Source organism: Rhinoderma darwinii, chromosome 11 (genome assembly GCF_050947455.1).
Source record: "Rhinoderma darwinii isolate aRhiDar2 chromosome 11, aRhiDar2.hap1, whole genome shotgun sequence".
Classification (NCBI taxonomy): domain Eukaryota; kingdom Metazoa; phylum Chordata; class Amphibia; order Anura; family Rhinodermatidae; genus Rhinoderma; species Rhinoderma darwinii.
Window position 1 is genome coordinate 7571054 of NC_134697.1, and position 19756 is coordinate 7590809.

Below are 19756 nucleotides of genomic sequence, written 5' to 3' on the forward strand. Positions count from 1 at the left end.
TTTTTTTTACGGGGCCGTTTTTCCATTGACTTTATTGAAAAAAGCTCCAAAAACAGCCGTAAAAAATGCAGCGAAAATTGCTAGTGGCTTAAAAAACATCTGAAAATCAGGAGCTGTTTTCCCTTGAAAGCAGCTCCGTATTTTCAGACGTTTTTGAGTTTGCGTGTGAACATAGCCTAAGATTGGTCTCAGCGTGTGTATGTGATAAAGAGATTAGATTGTGAGATCCTGGGTCAAGGATGAGGCGAGTGATAGATTTCATTTGAGACGGGGAGATTAGACTGTGAGATCCTGTACTCCTGGATGATCTGAGAGATTACAATTTGTGTGCACCGCTGCAGAATACAGATGTAGCCATCTTTATCTTGACTTTTAATGCATTGAAGAGAACCTTTCACCTTCTCTGTTGTGCAGCATATAACGGGCAGGGCTGCACAAACCCTGGGGCACTTTACATTTTTTCCTATCCTCCTCCGTTATTTAGATATCGGTGCCGTTATATTTTGCACCCAATATTTAAAGAGGCTCTGTCACCAGATTTTCAAACCCCTATCTCGTATTGCAGCAGATCGGCGCTGCAATGTAGATAACAGTAACGTTTTGTTTTTTTTCAAAAACTAGCATTTTTGGCCAAGTTATGAGCATTTTTATATTTATGCAAATGAGCCTTTCTTAAGTACAACTGGGCGTGTTTAAAGTTAAAGTACAAGTGGGCGTGTATTATGTGTGTTACATCTGGGTGTGTTTACTTGTTTTACTAGCTGGGCGTTGTGAATAGAAGTGTATGATGCTGACGAATCAGCATCATTCACTTCTCTTCGTTAACACCCAGCTTCTGGCAGTGCACAGACACACAGCGTGTTCTCGCGAGATCACGCTGTGCTTCCTGCCCCAGGTCCTGCATCGTGTCGGACAAGCGAGGACACATCGGCACCAGGCGACAGAGGCTACATCGACTTACCTGCAAACGCCGATGCTGCTGCAGAATCAACTGTAGCCTCTGGTGCCGATGTGTCCTCGCTCGTCCGACACGATGCAGGACCTGGGGCAGGAAGTGACGTCACAGCGTGATCTCTCGAGAACACGCTGTGTCTGTGCACTGCCAGAAGCTGGGCGTTCTGAAGAGAAGTGGATGATGCTGATTCGTCAGCATCATACACTTCTATTCACAACGCTCAGCTAGTAAAAGAAGTAAAAACACCCCGATGTACACACACAATACACGCCCACTTGGACATAACTTTAAACACGCCCAGTTGTACTTAAGAAAGGCTCATTTGCATAAATATAAAAATGGTAATAACTTGGCCAAAAATGCTCGTTTTTGAAAAAAAACAAAACGTTACTGTAATCTACATTGCAGCGCCGATCTGCTGCAATACGAGATAGGGGTATGAAAATCTGGTGACAGAGCCTCTTTAAACAACCCCCTGAACTGTAAATGGGGTGTGTAATTAGCAAGGCGGCGTGTAACATGGCTTTGGCACTGTCCAATCATCTACGGAGCTCGGAGCTGTGGCTTTTGTTGTGTGATATCGCGCTGCAGCAAATTATCAGAATCCAGATAAAGATGGCTACATCTGTATGTCGGTGCTATATAAGCAATGGGATATCAGTATATGGCAGAGTAACGGATAAATCTGTATATCCATATCCTACGTTGTGTATCGAGAGCCTCTACTGCACATTATCATTACAGGTCGACGGAGAAGCCGATTTATCTTTGACAACCATTGTAATATTTCCAGGTTCTTTCAATTATGAATCATTTAAAAACACTTCGTTCGGATCTTTCTTGAAAAAAAAATGTCACCCAAAGCAAATTACTTTCCAGCTACGAAACGAATTGTAAAGGCCTCCCCTCCCCCGTTCCGTAAGAACCTGTTGTTCTATTTAAATATTCCCGTACTTAGTGCAGCAATCAAACACAAACCCGTTACTCTCGTAGTGATTTTCTCTGCGGGAGACTCTTGTTCTCAGCAAAGTGCACACTCTGAAGCGGAGATAATAGCAAACGTCTTATTAATGACACATGTTACGTGGCGCGGCGCGTGCAATTACCAGGATTGGACTCTGAATCGTCTTCTCTGTCATGGAGGAAACCTGCGCGTCTTAAAACAATTCATAAGACAGCCTGAGAAATGATGAACAACATGATGGGATTTCTGGGCAAATGGATCTCCGCCAGGAAAATCAGCACCTTCCAAGAACATGTCATTCAGCCACCAGAATCCTACTGTGTCCTGATGAGGAGCAGCAACTCTGAAACAGTTCTGTCTGCTGATGGGGTCTCTGGTCTGTTTCAAGGGTTGGATATTGTCTTACATAGTAGTCACCTATAGGGGGCACTAGAGACACAGTTGTCTTCCTTCTGGAGGAGAGCCAGTAGGCAAGCAGAGGGGAATCTCCAGTAGAGCTGTCCACGGTGCTGAAATGGATTGATGACATGATTGACAAGGATTTGCACAACTCAACACAGTCTGATGCTGCTGTATATCCGCATAATAACAAGGCTATTCTGAGACTTGTAGTTCCACAAAATGTACCAGGGACTCGAGCATTGAGTTCCCGAATGTTACTCTTTATATCCTCTATCCTAGATTAACTCATAAAATATCTATAACAATGTTACAAAATATATTTTTCTTGTCAAGTTAGAAGTTACAAGTCTGTTGTCAAAAGAACGCTTGTCTGTGTCCTCATGACAACACTTCCTAATATTGGGCAGTTTAGTGACTTCATAGGGACATCGAGCGGCTAATTAAGTCACTTTTTTTCATAGAAAAATGATGGGCTTTGATTGATTGCTTTTTGATCCTATCATAACACTGAGCTGACATTTCACCATAACAGGAAGTGTTATCATATGGACACAGGTACAGAAGTCTTTTTCAAAGCAGGTCTGTCATATTTAATTGCATTTTTAAAGGCAAGAATTATATTGTCTTACTTGTTGATGTGAGTTTTTCCTTGTCTCAAAGCAAAAAAACAAAACAATTGGCCTCCACCATCGCTGCTGGCAATGTTGGAATCATAGGTGCTTATTAGATTGTTTACTATTAATGTATTGTTACACAATATCCTATGGTGGCACATACCTTCTGTCAGAAGAGTGTCTGTATCAGTTACCCTATGACAACACTTCCTGGTCTGTGGAAACTCAGGGTCATCATGGGGAAATTGAGCTCCATGATCAGAAGTTTTTTTCATCTTCATATTTGAGTTAGAAAAGTGTAAACTGTGTTTTGATTGGTTGTTTTTAGACCTAATTATCCAATGATAACACTGAGCTGCCATAGCACAGGAAGTATTGTCATGAGGATACAGATATAGAAACCTTTTTTATGAGCAGTCCTATCATTTCAAAGCAGGCTTCATATAGATGGTAAAATAATTTATAATCAGAAATCCCCCCCCCCCCCTCACCTTCCTTTAGACAGTGCTCAGCATTGATATAGTTAAAGAGCCCAGATTGGAGCTTAGCGCAGCAGTGCGACTGTCAATCACAAGGGATCTGCAGCTATGAAGTTTATACACATCCTGGTGCAGTAATGGGCTTGATATAACACGTTCTTATACAGATATAGCAGAGCTGTGTTTGTCATTTGGATCAGTGAGTTATCTCTGGACATACAAAAAACAACAACAGTTCAGTGACATTTACATCTCTGCTACATCCACATTTGTATAAAAATATTTTGCCATATTAGATATAAGCAAATTATATTTTGAAAGCACCGCAAATTAAGGTTATGAGTTCCCTGGAATAGTCCGGTTTCCAGTGCAGCCTGTACTGGTGGGGCAGACTTTATTGTAATCATTGTACATATTCACTGTTGGTGCAGAGCACAAAGTGAGGGGGTGTAAATGTCACTTTGATCTGAGAATCAGGGAAACAAGGAAACTGACGTTCAATTATGGAGGCAAAAAAAAACCATAAAAAATACTAAGTAATGGATTCTTGTTACGTGGTAGAAAAACATTTTGTAGCTGTTACAATGTGTAATATAGGAATCATTGAGTTCACCTGTAATGTTCAGGCATAGTGTTATTCCAGACACAGATGTGTCGAAGCAACAGTGACGAGTTTGTCATTTGGCTCTCCTCGTTGTGATATTAAAAGGCAGTTTTCTATAGAACTAAAGGGAAACTTATTACCGGGGAAAAGGGTTGTACTCTGCAGAAAACACCTTCTCTGTTACAGGTAGTGACTTATGGGGGGTCCCACTGTTAGTCCAGGGGGGGGGGTCACTTTGCCTACAGTCTAATGTAAGGATCTCCTAAAGAAGATCAGTTGTTTACATTGGCTCTCTGATATTAATATTATGGGGAGGGGTCCCCCTTATGTCAACACCCTCTATTACCTGTTTATGCCCTTTTGAGCTGTATGGGGACAGGTTTTCTAAAGAAATAAAAACCTCTGAGGCTCTTAGGGCATGACCACACATGGCGGAATTCCTCCGCAACTGTCCGCATCAATGCCGCACCTAATCCGGGTTGCGGATTACGGCTGCGGATCTGCACAAAATGTGCAGAAAATTGATGCGGACTAGCTGCTGCGGACTGCGGGAAAAGTGCTTCCCTTCTCCCTATCAGTGCAGGATAGAGAGAAGGGACAGCACTTTCCCTAGTGAAAGTAAAAGAAATTCATACTTACCGCCCGTTGTCTTTATGACGCGTCCCTCCTTCGGCATCCAGCCCGACCTCCCTGGATGACGCGCCAGTCCATGTGACCGCTGCAGCCTGTGCTTGGCCTGTGATTGGCTGCAGCCGTCACTTACACTGAAACGTCATCCTGGGAGGCCGGACTGGAGACAGAAACAGGGAGTTCTCGGTAAGTACGAACTTCATTTTTTTTTACAGATACATGTATATTGGGATCGGTAGTCACTGTCCCGGGTGCAGAAACAGTTACTGCCGATCGCTTAACTCTTTCAGCACCCTGGACAGTGACTATTTACTGACGTCTCCTAGCAACGCTCCCGTCATTACGGGAGCCCCATTGACTTCCTCAGTCTGGCTGTAGACCTAGAAATACATAGGTCCAGCCAGAATGAAGAAATGTCAAGTAAAAAAAGCAAGACGCATCCGCAGCACACATGACATGTGCATGACAGCTGCGGACTTCATTGCGGAACTTTGAATCTCCATTGAAGTCAATGGAGAAATTCCGCCATGAGTCCGCCACTGCTCCGCAACAGACAGAGCATGCTGCGGACACCAAATTCCGCTCCGCAGCCTATGCTCCGCAGCGGAATTGTACGCATCGTGTAAACGAACACTGCTAAATTAAAGTGAAAGTCAATGTAGAAACGGCTCCGCTGCGGATTAACGCTGCGGAGTGTCCGCAGCGGAATTTAAGTGCAATTCCGCCATGTGTGAACCCGCCCTTACACATCTGCGTTTGGAGCCTCAGTCACAGGTTCTGTCAAATGTGATGGCATGCAGCGCTGTCCTTCCCGTCAAAGCAATGGACACCACAACAGAACCCGACAGACCCCACTATAAGTAAATAGGGTCCGTGGGGGCGCCACTCATATCCATCGTTCAATGGATACTGCACTGCATTGTGATTTTCGTTACAAACTGAAACCACAACACAGATGTGAACAGAGCCTAAATGATAAATCCAGCTCTGCTACATATGTACAAAAAAGAAAATAACACAAATTAAACACATAGTGAGCCCTAGTGGCAAAAATGTGCTCAAGCGATTGTTCAGGGTCCTAACAGTTAGACCCCACCCCGATCTAAAATGTATCAATCCTTCAGTGGATACGGTAGGTGATAAATGTTTTAGTCCAAAATATTATTTTAAATGTTACTAAATAAATAACTAAATAAATGTAAAAGGAAGACCCAAAACAAATATTAATAACATATAAAATAACCCCCACATATTGGGTATCCCCAGGAGCGTAACCACTTATACTTTACACATGTACACTTTGTTTAGGTCGGAGATGAATTAGATAGTAAAACAAAACCAAAAAACGTTTTGCTTGTTCCCACAAAATAGTATAAATAAAAAGTACAACTTTTCCCGCAAAAAAACAAACTCATTTTGCTACGAGACAGATAAATAAAAAGAAATTACATGATCCAAAATGTCAAAAAATGATGTCTGGTCCTTGAGCCCAAAAATGTCTGGTTAAAATGGATTGACCCACTATTAAAAAGGTGCTACAAAAAGTAAAGTAATATTAACCCCCTCTCTGTTTAACTATTTACAACCATAACACTGCCATAAAAGCTTCATTATAGGTTACAGGCGCTTGAATGGTAAATCACCTAAGTTGTGTAGTGTGGGAGTAGGAATTTATATGAAAAGAGAGACCAAAGTTTGGGGAGCAACACCTGTGGGCAGTTATATTGGCTGCCATCCAGAAACGTACATTACTAGAAAACCTTTTCATAGCCGTGCGCAGTAACTTTGGCAAGGTCATGATCCTACTTGGGGAGATTCAGCTGGTAGGGAGTCTTTAGTGCAAAGCTCTCTGGGAAAAACTATGCAAATTAGATTTCCTCCCATAGTAGGAAAATTGTCTCTCTGATGCCACCTATGGGTAGGTACCGGTAAGTCAATTTTAAACCCTTTATAGAGCTTTGTAACATCGGGATATCAGCCATACTGGAGACTCCCATCTGTAAAGCAGCACTGTTTTGGAGTAGTTGCTCCTCATCAGTACAGAGTAGGGATCTGGTTGTGTTGCCTTTAGTACTCTAGATGTGTAGGCTTCAACTAGCGCCGGACTGGGGTTCATTGGGTCCACCATAGGATATGATTTTGAGGGTCCACCCTCCACCTATATAGAATTTGTCTACTTTTTATTTTATCCTAGTCCTTGTTGTTATCATTGTACACAGGGGACAGATCATCAATAAGGTCTAATAGGCAATTTGTGAATCAACCCATGGGAAATAGACGCTAGTGGCAAGTAATTGATCCAAAGTCACCTCCAAATGGGGTTGTCTTCTGCTAGACCTTTGAGGGCCATTATTGTGGTAGAGCCTGGGTCCACCGGAGGATCCTCTGGTTCTCAGATGGGCCAGTCCGACCTTGGCTTCAACTGAACCAGGACTCCCGTCACCGCCAGGAAAACCTAGGCAGAAGCAAGGGCCCACTGGACTTGGGTGGCCCTTGGTGTTCTGGAGAAAAAAATCTCAAGCCCAAGGTGGGGGAGGTAGAGGTAACCTGGCACAAGGGCCCACATACACCTGGCGCCGGCTCTGAACTGAACATGGAGTTCTTACCATTGTCTCAGAATAGTTATCAGCATCCCGAGGAGAAATTCTAATTTTCTGCAATTTTACGTCTGACCTGTTACTATTCTGTAACGATAAAGTGAACAGCTTTTTGTATCCAGATGAATCAGCACCAGTTCACACAACCTGGGGATAAGAGTCCGAGCTGCCCAGCTGTGCCAGCCCAGTGCCAGCTGGATTCCTGTAAAGCAGATAGAAGCATGTGCGGCTCCTTCTGTTAAATCGCGTCACACACAACTCGCACTTCACACCTCTCATTAACCAAGATATGAGTTTGTTGTGCGGTGCAGATACAGACTTGTTCCCGGAGCTCCCAGCACGGATTCATGTCTGCGCTCCTCTAGATGTTGTACATCTCCTCCGGGCTGTAATAATAATCACACTGTAATCTGATGGGTAGACGTGTAATCCAGACAGATGTACCCACATAGAAAGAGAACTGTCTGAAAGACAAAATCATACGGAAGTACACAGGACTCATGCGGTATCCATATAGAACACCATTCAAAAGTACAAGGGACTCATGTGGTACCCGTACAGAACATTATACAGAAACTCATGCGTTACCCATATAAAACGCCATATAGAAGTACACGGGACTTATGCGGTATCCATATAGATCACCATAAGAAACTACAAGGGACTCTTGCAGTACTTATACAGAACACCAAATGGAAGTACACAAAACTCATGCGGTACCCGTACAAAACATTATACAGAAGTACACAGGACTCAAGCGGTATCCATATGGAACACCATACAAAAGTACAAGGGATTCTTGCAGAACCCAGACAGAACACTATACGGAAGTACACAGAACTCATGCGGTACCCATATAGAACACAATACAGAAGTACATAGGACTCATGTGGTACCTAAATGGATCACCCTATGAAAGTACAAGGGACTCTTGCACCACCCATACAGGACACCATGTGGAAGTTCACAGAACTTATTGAAATGAATGGAGCTTAGCTTCAATACCACAAGCAACCACTGGAGAAGTGTGGCACTGTTTCTGGAACTAAGCAGCCATGTTTTTGTAATTCTGTACAACCCCTTTAAGCGTTATTTATGTAAAACCAGACGGGTTTTTGCGATGCGGCATGGGTTAATGGGATTTCGTACAGTCCTAAGAGCCGGCTGAGCTCTGTATAATGAATGAACAGAGATGTACATACTACAAGCTGTGGGTTTAAACTTGGCTTCAGAGTCGTCCTACTGGTTTCCACTATTGAAATGAACATGCCGGCTGGTGAAGAACTCAAGGGATCTTCCCACTGCCAAAAAAAGTCGTTCTGTTCGGATGCCGAGATACATCTGTAATCTTGTCTTTTGTGATCCACAATAGGCATTCGAGGCTGACGAGTTCCTCCAGACTTATTATTTATTGTGTATCTCCGACCTCTGTGGGGACCGAGTGTAAGAAAGAACAAAGCTCAATGCTCCACCATATGAAGCAGAACTGCAATAACTGCATTTTTAAAGAATTTGCAGCCCACAGACTAAGTGCAGATGTCGAGAGAGGGGGAGGGAGAATTAGGTCATAAGAAATAAGACTTAAAATGTAAATTGCAATTTCTGTTCTGAAAAAAAAAAACCCTCGTCTCTTATAAAGTCTGGGATTAGCTGCAGAGAGAACAGTGGAATCGGTGGAACGCGTTAACTGCGCCGAAGAGGTTTGAAGATTGATGCTCATTATATTATCCAGCAATATCGGTGAATTATATTACAATAAAATAATGTTACTGCGGCTAAATTAAAAGTAATATAGGTCTGGAGGTTTTATTCGGATGTGGTAAGGATGGTAGCGGAGAGGTCTGCGTCTTCAATAGCTACAGGCAGAGAGCGGGGTCTGCAATTTCATTATGAATAAGATGAGGTTCTCGGTCAAAAAAGCAGAGGCCAACGAGGAATAATGGGGTCCCATAGCCAATTATGTATAGGGCCATCCTTGGTCACTCCTAGATACTGTACACACACCAAACACGATATACATAGTACCAGACTTAAATGTAGAGAAAGGCACCTAGGACACAATAATAGCAGTAATGCATAAGCATTAAATGGAATAAAACTGGGGATAACGGAACAAGAAAATGACCTGGTTATTCTGGTAACAAATAAGCTGCAGCACTCAATGTCAAGCAGCAGCTGCAAAAGCAAATAGTATTTTAGGGTGTATATCAAGAGAGATAAAAACCTGTGATTCAAATGTAATATTACCCCTCTATAAATGTAACAAATAAGCTGCAGCACTCAATGTCAAGCAGCAGCTGCAAAAGCAAATAGTATTTTAGGGTGTATATCAAGAGAGATAAAAACCTGTGATTCAAATGTAATATTACCCCTCTATAAATGTAATATTACCCCTCTATAAATGTAATGTTACCCCTCTATAAATGTAATATTACCCCTCTAGAAATGTAATATTACCCCTTTATAAATGTAATATTAACCCTTTATAAATGTAATATTACCCCTCTATAAATGTAATATTACCCCTCTATAAATGTATTATTACCCCTTTATAAATGTAATATTACCCCTCTATAAATGTATTATTACCCCTTTATAAATGTAATATTACCCCTTTATAAATGTAATATTACCCCTCTATAAATGTAATATTACCCCTCTATAAATGTAATATTACCCCTCTAGAAATGTAATATTACCCCTCTAGAAATGTAATATTACCCCTCTAGAAATGTAATATTACCCCTCTAGAAATGTAATATTACCCCTCTATAAATCCCTTGTAAGTCCACATCTTGAATACGGAATTCAGTTTTGGGCTCCAAATTCTAAAAATGACATAGGAGAACTGGAGAGGGTTCAAAGGGGGACGACTAGATTATTAAATGGAATGGGAGGTGTCGCTTACAATGAAAGGCTAGAGAAATTGGGCTTGTTCAACATGGAAAAAAAGACGTCTTAGAGGTGATCTTATTAATATGTATAAGTATATGTGAGGTCAATACAGAGAACTTGCACATGATCTGTTCCTTCCAAGGACTTTACAAAGGACCATGGGAAATTCATTGTGTGTGGAAGAAAGACGTTTCCGACCTCAATATAGGAAAGGGTTCTTTACAGTTAGAGCAGTCACACTATAGAATGTCCTTCCTCAAGAGGTAGTGATGGCAGATACTATGTCAGCATTTATAAAAAGTCTAGATGAATATTTACTGACGGATGGCATTGAGGGTTATAATTAATGAAGCAACGAATGACGGCAATTTATTTAGAAAGGTTGAACTTGATGGACCTGTGACTTTTTTTAACCTATGTAACTCTAACTATATAGTATGTACATACTACACACATAGAGCTACACACATGGGTATGTGCACTGACCCGGTATGGCAGCACACAGTTTCTATGGGTCCATCTATCCATGTGCCCGCAGGGAGTTGTGTCCTGTTACATGATGTCTCTGTGAGCACCCTTTCTCCCCTAGAAGCATTCCACAATTTTCTTCTTAGGAATTCTCATGAAATTTTCTGAGGTACAGTATGGACCCATAACAGGAACCTTAAAACACAAATCCATAACACGGCCGTGTACATGAAGCCTTATGCTAATTTCTGTTATTGGGAAGCTAGATGGAATTTTTTTATCTTCCTTGAGATTAAATAAGAAACTTTTTTGTTTTTCCATCTTGATGACTTTCTATCTGTGACACTTGTTTTTTTCTTTTGTGCCATTAGGACCGTGACCGTGTCTAACAGAGATGCAGACCTTGTCCACTTAGAGACTAAGACTCCAGAAGGATGTAAGTGACAGTGAATATTATGTAATTTGCATGTTTTTCATAAGTAATATTAATTCACAATAATAATAATAATAAAATAAATAGGTTAAATTGGATGGATTTTAAGGGATAATTCTCTTTTCATTTTAGCCCAGTAGAGTTTTAAATTGTAACCGTAACTACCACCTATTATTTCTAACCCTTTAATCATAACCCTCTAATCCTAACCAATAACCCCTAACCCACTAATCCAAGTAGACTGACCCTAACCAATAACCCTAAGATATTAACCCTAGCCAAAAACCCTAACCCAACTAATCCTAACCAATAACCCCTCACCCACTAATCTATGTAGACTAACCCTAACCAATAACCCTAAGCGACTATCTATAGCCAAAAAGCATAACCCACTAATTCTAGCCCACTAATCCTAACCAATAACCTCTAACCCACTAACCTAACCAATAACCCCAACCCCCTAACCCTAACCAATAACTATAAGCAACTATCCAGTGCCAAAAACCCTAACCTAACCCACTAATCCTAGCCCACTAACCCTAACCAATAACATTAACCCACAACCTTAACCTACTAGTCCTAGCCCACTAACCCTAATTATCAGATGATGGTTTCCCCTGGGATACACAGGTTACAGGGGGGATCTCACTGTTTTAAGAGTTCCTGCTCGGCTTTTTGTGGTGGAGCTTTTTGTCAACATGTTCATGCCTTTCATTAGGTGTTCTTTATTTTCTCCTACTCAATCCTTCAGTCATGGGTGTAGCTATAGGGGTAAGAAGTATCCGTTGTACCTGGGCCCTGGTGCCTGGAGGGGCTTTAAAAGCCCCTCTGCCAAATAAGATGACACCAGTATTATAAATGGCGCATGGTAGGTGGGGGCGGGGCCTATTATAAGCATTGGGGCCCAGGAGCTTAAAGTTACGCTTTTGCCTCCAGCTTTGTCTGAAAGCTCACGAGCCATATGCAGTATTTGGTGCCTAAAAAAAATATTGAAATTCTGGACTACTCCTTTAATGTTTTTGATTTAAAATGGATACAAATCAATGTTGGGATTTGGAGCGGGGCGGAGCATGACACAGACACTCAAAGAGCACTAAAGAAGCTCCGCCCCCTTGGACCCTTTACTATGTATCAGTTTTGCCTGCAGTGTTCCTTTACCCATGTATCTATTTTGCATTAACTGGTTCATTTGGTTACATTTACCTCCTTATTTCTATTTCAACCCCCCACCCTCAGCTTACACTGCTCACCAACACTATTTAGATGAGCCCTTCTCTGCCCAAACGGAAAAGTTTTCATGCAAATGAATTTTTATCTTTCTTATTCTAATCCGGAGCATTTCAAATCATTTATATGAACCTTTTTAGAAGCGTCTTCCTTCTCGGAAGCAGATTTAAGACTCGCTCAGTGCAGCATTACACGGCTTAATTCCAGCCCTAGATTGTAAGATATTAAATTCAATTAAAATAAAAATAAATAAAAAGGAAGCGGATCCTTTCTACAGATCAGAGCTGAGAGCCCTCACACAAAGACAAGGCGGCAGAATGTGGGCGACATCTTGTATTGACACTATTGTGGTCAGAAAGTTTCTCTGATAGCTGTTTTTTTCATTCTTGGGAAATTTAAAGGGGAACTCCAGGAAAAACTAAATAATTCTGGCATGACAGCAGTTAGAGTTGTACATGCTTAGAAAAACATGGCTGCTTTCTTCCAAAGACCATGGATTGTGTCTGATATTGCAGCTCAACTCCAATGAAGTGAATAGAACTAAGCTGCAATACCACACACCACCTATGGACAGGAGTGGCGCTGTTTTTGGAAGAAAGAAACCATGTTTTTCTTATCCTGGACAATCCCTTTAACCCCATCCTCCCATTATGCACTCACAGCGGTCCAGAAAGCTTAGACACGAGGAGCTGATTGCATCACCCTGTCCTAAAATAAATCAGGGAAGTACATAGAACTATAGAAGATATAAAAAGCCTGGAAAATAAAAAGAAAGACCCCAAATTCTGCACATGAAAAAGTAGGGGGGGGGGATTCCTTGTGCAAACATCAAAAGCCAGAAGAAAGTTTGTGTAGAGGCCTCACCACCTGCATACAGGAGGGAGAGAGAATATCCGTTCTTCAATTTACGTGCAAATATTCTACTCACTGTATAATGAAGTCACTTATTCCATAATCCCAACGGAGGAATGATGACGAGCATCCGGCGGCCAAATCATGCAGAGAATATATAGGAAGCATCGAAAGAGAAAATACAGCAAAAAATGTTCATCACCAAAGTCAGAGAGTCGTGTATTAATATCACAATAAAAGATAAAGGGCTTCTCTCCTTAGGGGAACACTTGTCAATTTTTCTTATTAAAAGGGGGTCCCTTGCTTGGTGTAAAACCGAGAGTCACTGCAAAGAGTAGCTCTTGCTCTGGAGGACTATGGAGGTCCATGTAATTCATAGTCGCCCAATCAAAAAGTTTAATCTACTTCATCCCTGGATCTGGCATAAGGGTGACAGGATAAAGCTTTACCGTGGTCATTTGTGCTCCATTCTAATTAGTTGTCGGCAGTGGTCCATGGGGCCCTACTGTATCTGTATAAGACTACATATATTAGTGTATATATGAGTAAAATTCCATAAATCCAGCACCTGATGATCCAGAAATCCCGGTAATCCAGTATGTAACAAAAATAGTCCCATGAAGGAATTTACCTGAAAGACGGCACTTTACTTCCTTGGGGGCAACACATTCAAAGGTCCTTAGTAACTCTGGTGAGTCCATGGCATCTCTTGTTGGACGCCGGCTGATGCTCACGTACCATTGATGATGTGCCAACTCTGATTTTCCCTTATCTATGTGAGTGTGGGGCATGGTCTTGTTATGATTCTCACTGGAGAAGTAGATCCTTGAAGCAGCAATAGATTAAACTGGAAGGGGCAGAAGGTAAGGAGTCACCCTCAACCCTCGCAAGGAGAAACTGACTTTCCAGCTCAGATTTCTAAGTCACAGTCCCCAGAATGGTCACGATTGTTGGCAGAGATGCTGATAGAAACGTCTGTAGAGGACCAGAGGCGAAGACGGGAATGGAACCATGAGTCGTCACCAGGAGAGCAGTCAAGATGCATCAAACAAAAAGATGAGACAAAGTAGTTAACAGAAAATGAGCCGGGAATTAAAACCAGCAGGTCGGACTACATGTACCAGACGACAAATCTGAAGGAGCAAGGCGAAAGTAAAATCTACAGCAACACGACACGGCCAAGGACTGGAGGCAAAGTAGTCATGGTCCTCAGCGGGGAAGTGTCGCTGGGTTGGGGCGGGAGGTAACAGTTATTTTCGGTTCGGGGCTTCATTGTCCGCTTTGGCCCTTTTTACTAGTCTTGGAGCTGCTGAAAAGTCAAGAGATGACTTGGATGTAGCATCGAACCACTGGTGAGCAAGTAAGTTCCAACAGTTCGGAATGTCCCATGATCCAGCACCTCAGGGGTCCTCAGGATCATGGATTATGGGTATTTGAATATAATATATATATATATATATATATATATATATATACAGCTGGATATGATAGAGGACAGTAGGATAGTTTTTGCTCCGACCTTCAGGTCCACGTGACTAACATTGGATAATTGGATATAACCATGGAAATGCCTTCAGTTATGGAACACCTTAATGAGGCTCAAATTTAATAAATTTAGCAAAGGTATAAGTGAATTTATCTTGGGTGCCTCACGATCTCATAAAATGATTATGATTCTGCTGTCTACGATTGCCGGTGGCTGCAAATGATGCAAAAATTAAGGGGAGGCCGGAGAATCGAAGACAATTACTGCCCATAGGCAGCACTGCAGAGATGCCGGGCACTGCCACACTGGTTTGTCTTATCCTGTCCTTCTCACTCCCAGGTCCCTACATGACACGTCACTTCATCTCTCCTGGAATTATTCTGATTTGGGTAAATGTAAATGATTGCCGTGATTTCCAAATCAATTACCTACGTGAAGATCTTTGGTAAATTATCATATTTGCAAATGTCAAGTTGGTGGTGTCGTGAAAAGTTGCCAAGGAAGAAAATCTTTGAGTTTAAGTTTTGCTGTTCTTTTTGTGTTACGTAAATTTTTCCCATTCTAGGTCAGATTTTTATTTTTTTTGACATATTGTAAGTCCCAGGAGCAGATGGTGAGGAGCGGGTGAATCTGCTGTGCTGTATAATGCTTTAATTAGCGGACGAATGCAGATTAAATTTACCCAGTCAATGGGAAAGTAAGTTTTTGGCCAATAAAATGTGAAAAAAAAAAAAAAAAATCTTAAAAAAAGGAACTCCCTCAAAATATGTCCACTTTTTAGGAATGTGTTTCTTTTGCCATAGACAGACCTAAGGCCTCCTGCACACTTCAGTGAAATGCTTCAGCGTGTTATTTTAACGGATATCTTTCTGAGCCATTAAATTCTATGGGGCCATGCACACTTCCGTTTTTTTAACGGAACCGTGTGGCCGTTCCGACAAAAATAGAACAGGTCCTACTCCTGTCCGTTTTTGACGGAACAGTCTCAGGTCATTCCATTTATTTGGTCCTTTGAAAAAACGGACTGCACATGTAAGCTGTCCGTGTGCGCATCCGTCATTAGCGGCCGTACGATGGGCAATGGATGTGTGCATGGGGCTTAATAGGAAACATTTAAAAAACAAAAACTTTTTTTCGTTGACCTCTGAGCTGGCATCTTATGGGTGAACAGAACCAATACAAAAACTTCACCATCTCCCAATTTTTTTATTTTCTTCTATAAACTGAGCAAACAACATTGCGAAACGAAAAATTAACATAGCAAATGATAGTAAAGCCTGGAAATTTGGCGCCGGAGGTGTACATATAGCGTGTTGTGCTGCATAGAGGAGCAGCGGCCACAGGAAGTTCTAAAAATGGATCACGCTTCTCTCGGCCCCTCCCCTGCTCACATTCTCCATGGGTCTCAGGGGGCCTAAGGGGCTATACCTAAACACAACCGGTATTAGGCACACGGTTCCTCACTCCACCCCCCAAACTTATTGCTTGCCCTCATACATGTGCTTGTGACCTTCCAAGAGTGTGTAGGAGAGCAGGTAGTTGGTATGGGGGAGATGTGGAGCCCTGTTTATGTTTGATTTCAATTAGATATTAAGTTTTTTTTCTGGAGGGTGGGGGAAGGGTCGAGAAACCGTGCTTCTACTTACCATCATATGTAAATATAAGCATGGCCCCTCACCTCTCCCAACCCCCAATCTATGACCTGCCCTCATGGGCTTGTGGAGAAGAGCAGGTCATTGGTATGGGGGGGAGAATTTTTTATTTTTTTTGTAGGGAGTCAGAAACCATGGTGATTATTGCTCTCTTCCATTTGTTTGTGACCTTTATACAATACTTAAAAGCTTTGTACACCTTTTGAAATGTTTTTTGTTGTTTTTTTTACATAAAAATGTCTATCAGTGTTTTTGGTGCAACTTTCTAAACCCTTTTTATAATAAAAAATATTTTTACTTTTTGAGATACAGCTGCTTGGTATCCTGTATACAGAGCAGCTGTATCTAGTGCTGAATCCTGTATCCGTCAGATCAGCGGGACTGACGTGTTCAGTGGCAGAGGGTCCTGCGTGTCTCTGACAGTTCACAACTTAGATGAGATCGATAACAGGTGGATCCGCAGGACCTGCTGCCACTGAACTCGTCAGTCCCGCTGACCTGACGTATTCATATCTCAGCACTAGATACAGCTGCTCTATATGCAGGATACAAAGCAGCTGTATCTCAAAAAGTTAAAAAATGTTTTAATCAAATGTATCTAGAAAGTTGCACCAAACACACTGAGACATTAGGTAGTTAAAGGCTATGTAAACCTTTGACATCATATATTTTTTTAAGAAAAGTGTGCATCAGTGTGATTGATGCAATTTTCTAAATACATTTTATTAAAAATTATTTGTACTTTTTGAGATAGAGCTGCTTTGTATCCTGTATATAGAGCAGCTGTATCTAGTGCTGAATCCTGTATCCGTCAGGTCAGCAGGACTGACAGGTTCAGTGACAGCGGGTCCTCCGTGTCTGACACGCAGGATCCACCTGTTAACGAACACAACTAAGTTCTGAACTGTCAGAGACACGCAGGACCCGCTGACACTGAAACCATCAGTCCCGCTGATCTGACGGATACAGGATTCAGCATTCAATACAGCTGCTCTGTATACAGGATACAAAGCAGCTGTATCTCAAAAAGTGGAAAAAAAGAAATAAAATGTATTTAGGAAGTTGCACCAAACACACTGATGCACAATTTTATTTAAAAAAAACACAAAAACAAAACAAAAAAAAAACAATGTCAAAGGTGTACATAGTCTTTAACCTCTTAATTTCCTTAGACAACCAGGAGTGCTATCATCAACCCGGTCATTGCCCCAGACAACCAATGATGTTATTATTAACAGGGATGTAAAGTGATATGTCAGACGTTTTGATCGGTGAGGGTCCGAGCACTGAGACCCCCACCGATTGCGGCAGAATCAGGTGAGCGCTGATCCGCTTAGTTTCTGATTGGTTTTCCTCAGAAAGCCGGGCAGTTGGTGTACGGGCTCATAGACTTTTATTATTTTTTTTATCCACATGTTTTTCTTATAAATATTTTCTACCTTTTTACAACCGGCCATGAAATTCCACGGCGCACAGAACAGGAGGAAAGGGGGGAGGGGGAGAAGAAGAAAAAAAAGTGTGGGGAGGATTAAAGAGTTCAGAAAGAGAAAAGTCTCTAGGTAATTTAGGGGTTATTCCTATGAGAGTTACATAGAGCGTCTCTCTCTCTCTCTCTCTCTCTGGAGGACCTGCCCTGTCCTGTATTACACAGACAACACATAGATATGATTGAACACTGTGTAATGCTTCATTTCTCCTGTGGTGGCGCTGCAGGGAAACTAAACACTTACTGCCAGGTTTCCCCACAGATTATAGATGATCGCCGGGGGTCCCTGCAAAAAAACAAATCTTCATATTGATGCAAAAATATCAAAATTAGTCGTTCCTGAGTGCCAAGATAAAAAAATAAAGACATTTTTGTGAAGTCCTTAAGCCCAAAAATAGGTTGGTCCTGAAAAATGAAGGTGCCTTGTTTATTGTCTTTTCTAATTGGTAATATAGCCACTTACATAGTGAAATATAGAGTTATAATAGAGTCATAATAATTCAGAGTAAATAGAAGAAGTAATTCTGGTAGAAAATATTTCAGCCTTTTTAATTTTTGACATGAACTAACCAGCAGAGGCAATGGATGATGGAGCTATAAAAAGATTGTAATTTACTTTGACATTTTCATGTTGATGACATTTTTGGGGCTGTGAGTAACTGCAGTGAATATTGTATATTCTGTTCCCGGCTTCCTGCTTACACGATGTAAACTCCTGTTGACTTATTCATTACTGATGGTGACAAAGGACAACGGTTCATCCAGAAGATGGAAAATCCATGTCCGAGATGACCTCAAATGTAACCTCATAAACGTCCTTGTCTGGCCCTTGGAGAAACCCATACCCAAGGGCCAAATTCAGTTCAAGGGTGCAGTATAGAAATTATATTTATAACTTTATCATATATACCATTTTGCCACAAATGGACCCTCAATCTCAAACAAAAAAAGAAAATAAAAAACATTTAGAATTTTTTGCACGTTCTGTTTGCTTTTAAGGGGGTTGTCTCACGAAAAACAACCCCCTTCCACTTGCCCAATCAGGGCATACGCATGTCGGAGAGTGGGGTCTCTTGCTTGGTATCCCCCCTATTTGGCACATATTGGTTCTACCATAGTCACCCAATAATAGACGTGAAGGGTGAACGATGCCCAACAGCAACTTTAACGCAACATTTTCCATTAGAGCAAAAAGTTGCATGTCCTCGAGCAAGTGAAGGTCACAGAACGCATTCATAGAACTCCCCAGCAGTTCGTTTTACATGGCTGATTTTATTATGTAGTCTTGGTAGGAGGTCTAGATATGGAGGAACCCTCCACCACATAAATGGTTAAAAAGGGAATCTGATCACTGAGGCAAAATTACTCCAGTCATTAAAAAGTTAATTTCCGCTCTGGACTTCATCATCAGATCAGGCGGTATACCACGCTCCGTCTTCCGGTTGGCTTGGGTTTGACGTGCTTATCTCTCCGCTACCTTGAATATAAAGTACAGAATTCATAGCAGATTTTGACTCAAGTTCTGGGAATTTGGTGGTGGAGCCGCGAGGATTCGAGACGTGTGTTTTCTGCCAGAGAATAAGCAGGAAAAGAGAGCAAGCTGTCTACGGACACAAAGGTGTTAGCGAGTCTGTCTGAAGCAGCTGGTAGAACATTTATCTTGTCTGAATCCCTAGCCGGGAGGTCATGGCTTGAATATCTCCATCTGTCTACAGAGCTGATCACAGATTTATTCCTTCAAGGCGCCATTGGCACCTGAACTGCAGAACAACTGAACGCCAGTGTTACCTGCAATTATGTGCCACTTCCCCATGTCTTAACAGACTACAGATGCTGCCAAGAAGGGTTTTTGTTCAACCGAAGAAAGGAAAGAAGTGTGAGGGGAATTCTAGCAGTAACTGAATCGCCATTTGCACGATGTCTTGAAGTTGATTATATGGCATTGGGATTTTCATGTCGTAGAATTTAATGTTTATCAATCTCAATAATAATGAGCTAATATATGAAAAATT

At 41.6% G+C, this 19756-nt stretch overlaps 1 protein-coding gene across 3 annotated transcripts in view; it reads left to right on the plus strand.

The window, feature by feature from the left end:
* Positions 1-19756, plus strand: part of SORCS1 (sortilin related VPS10 domain containing receptor 1) — a 536576-nt gene that overhangs the window by 369209 nt on the left and 147611 nt on the right. For all 3 annotated transcript variants that reach the window (XM_075842830.1, XM_075842831.1, XM_075842832.1), the window contains exon 6: positions 10980-11044. In XM_075842830.1, the coding sequence (XP_075698945.1) occupies positions 10980-11044 (65 nt within the window). The remainder of the gene's footprint in view (positions 1-10979; positions 11045-19756) is intronic.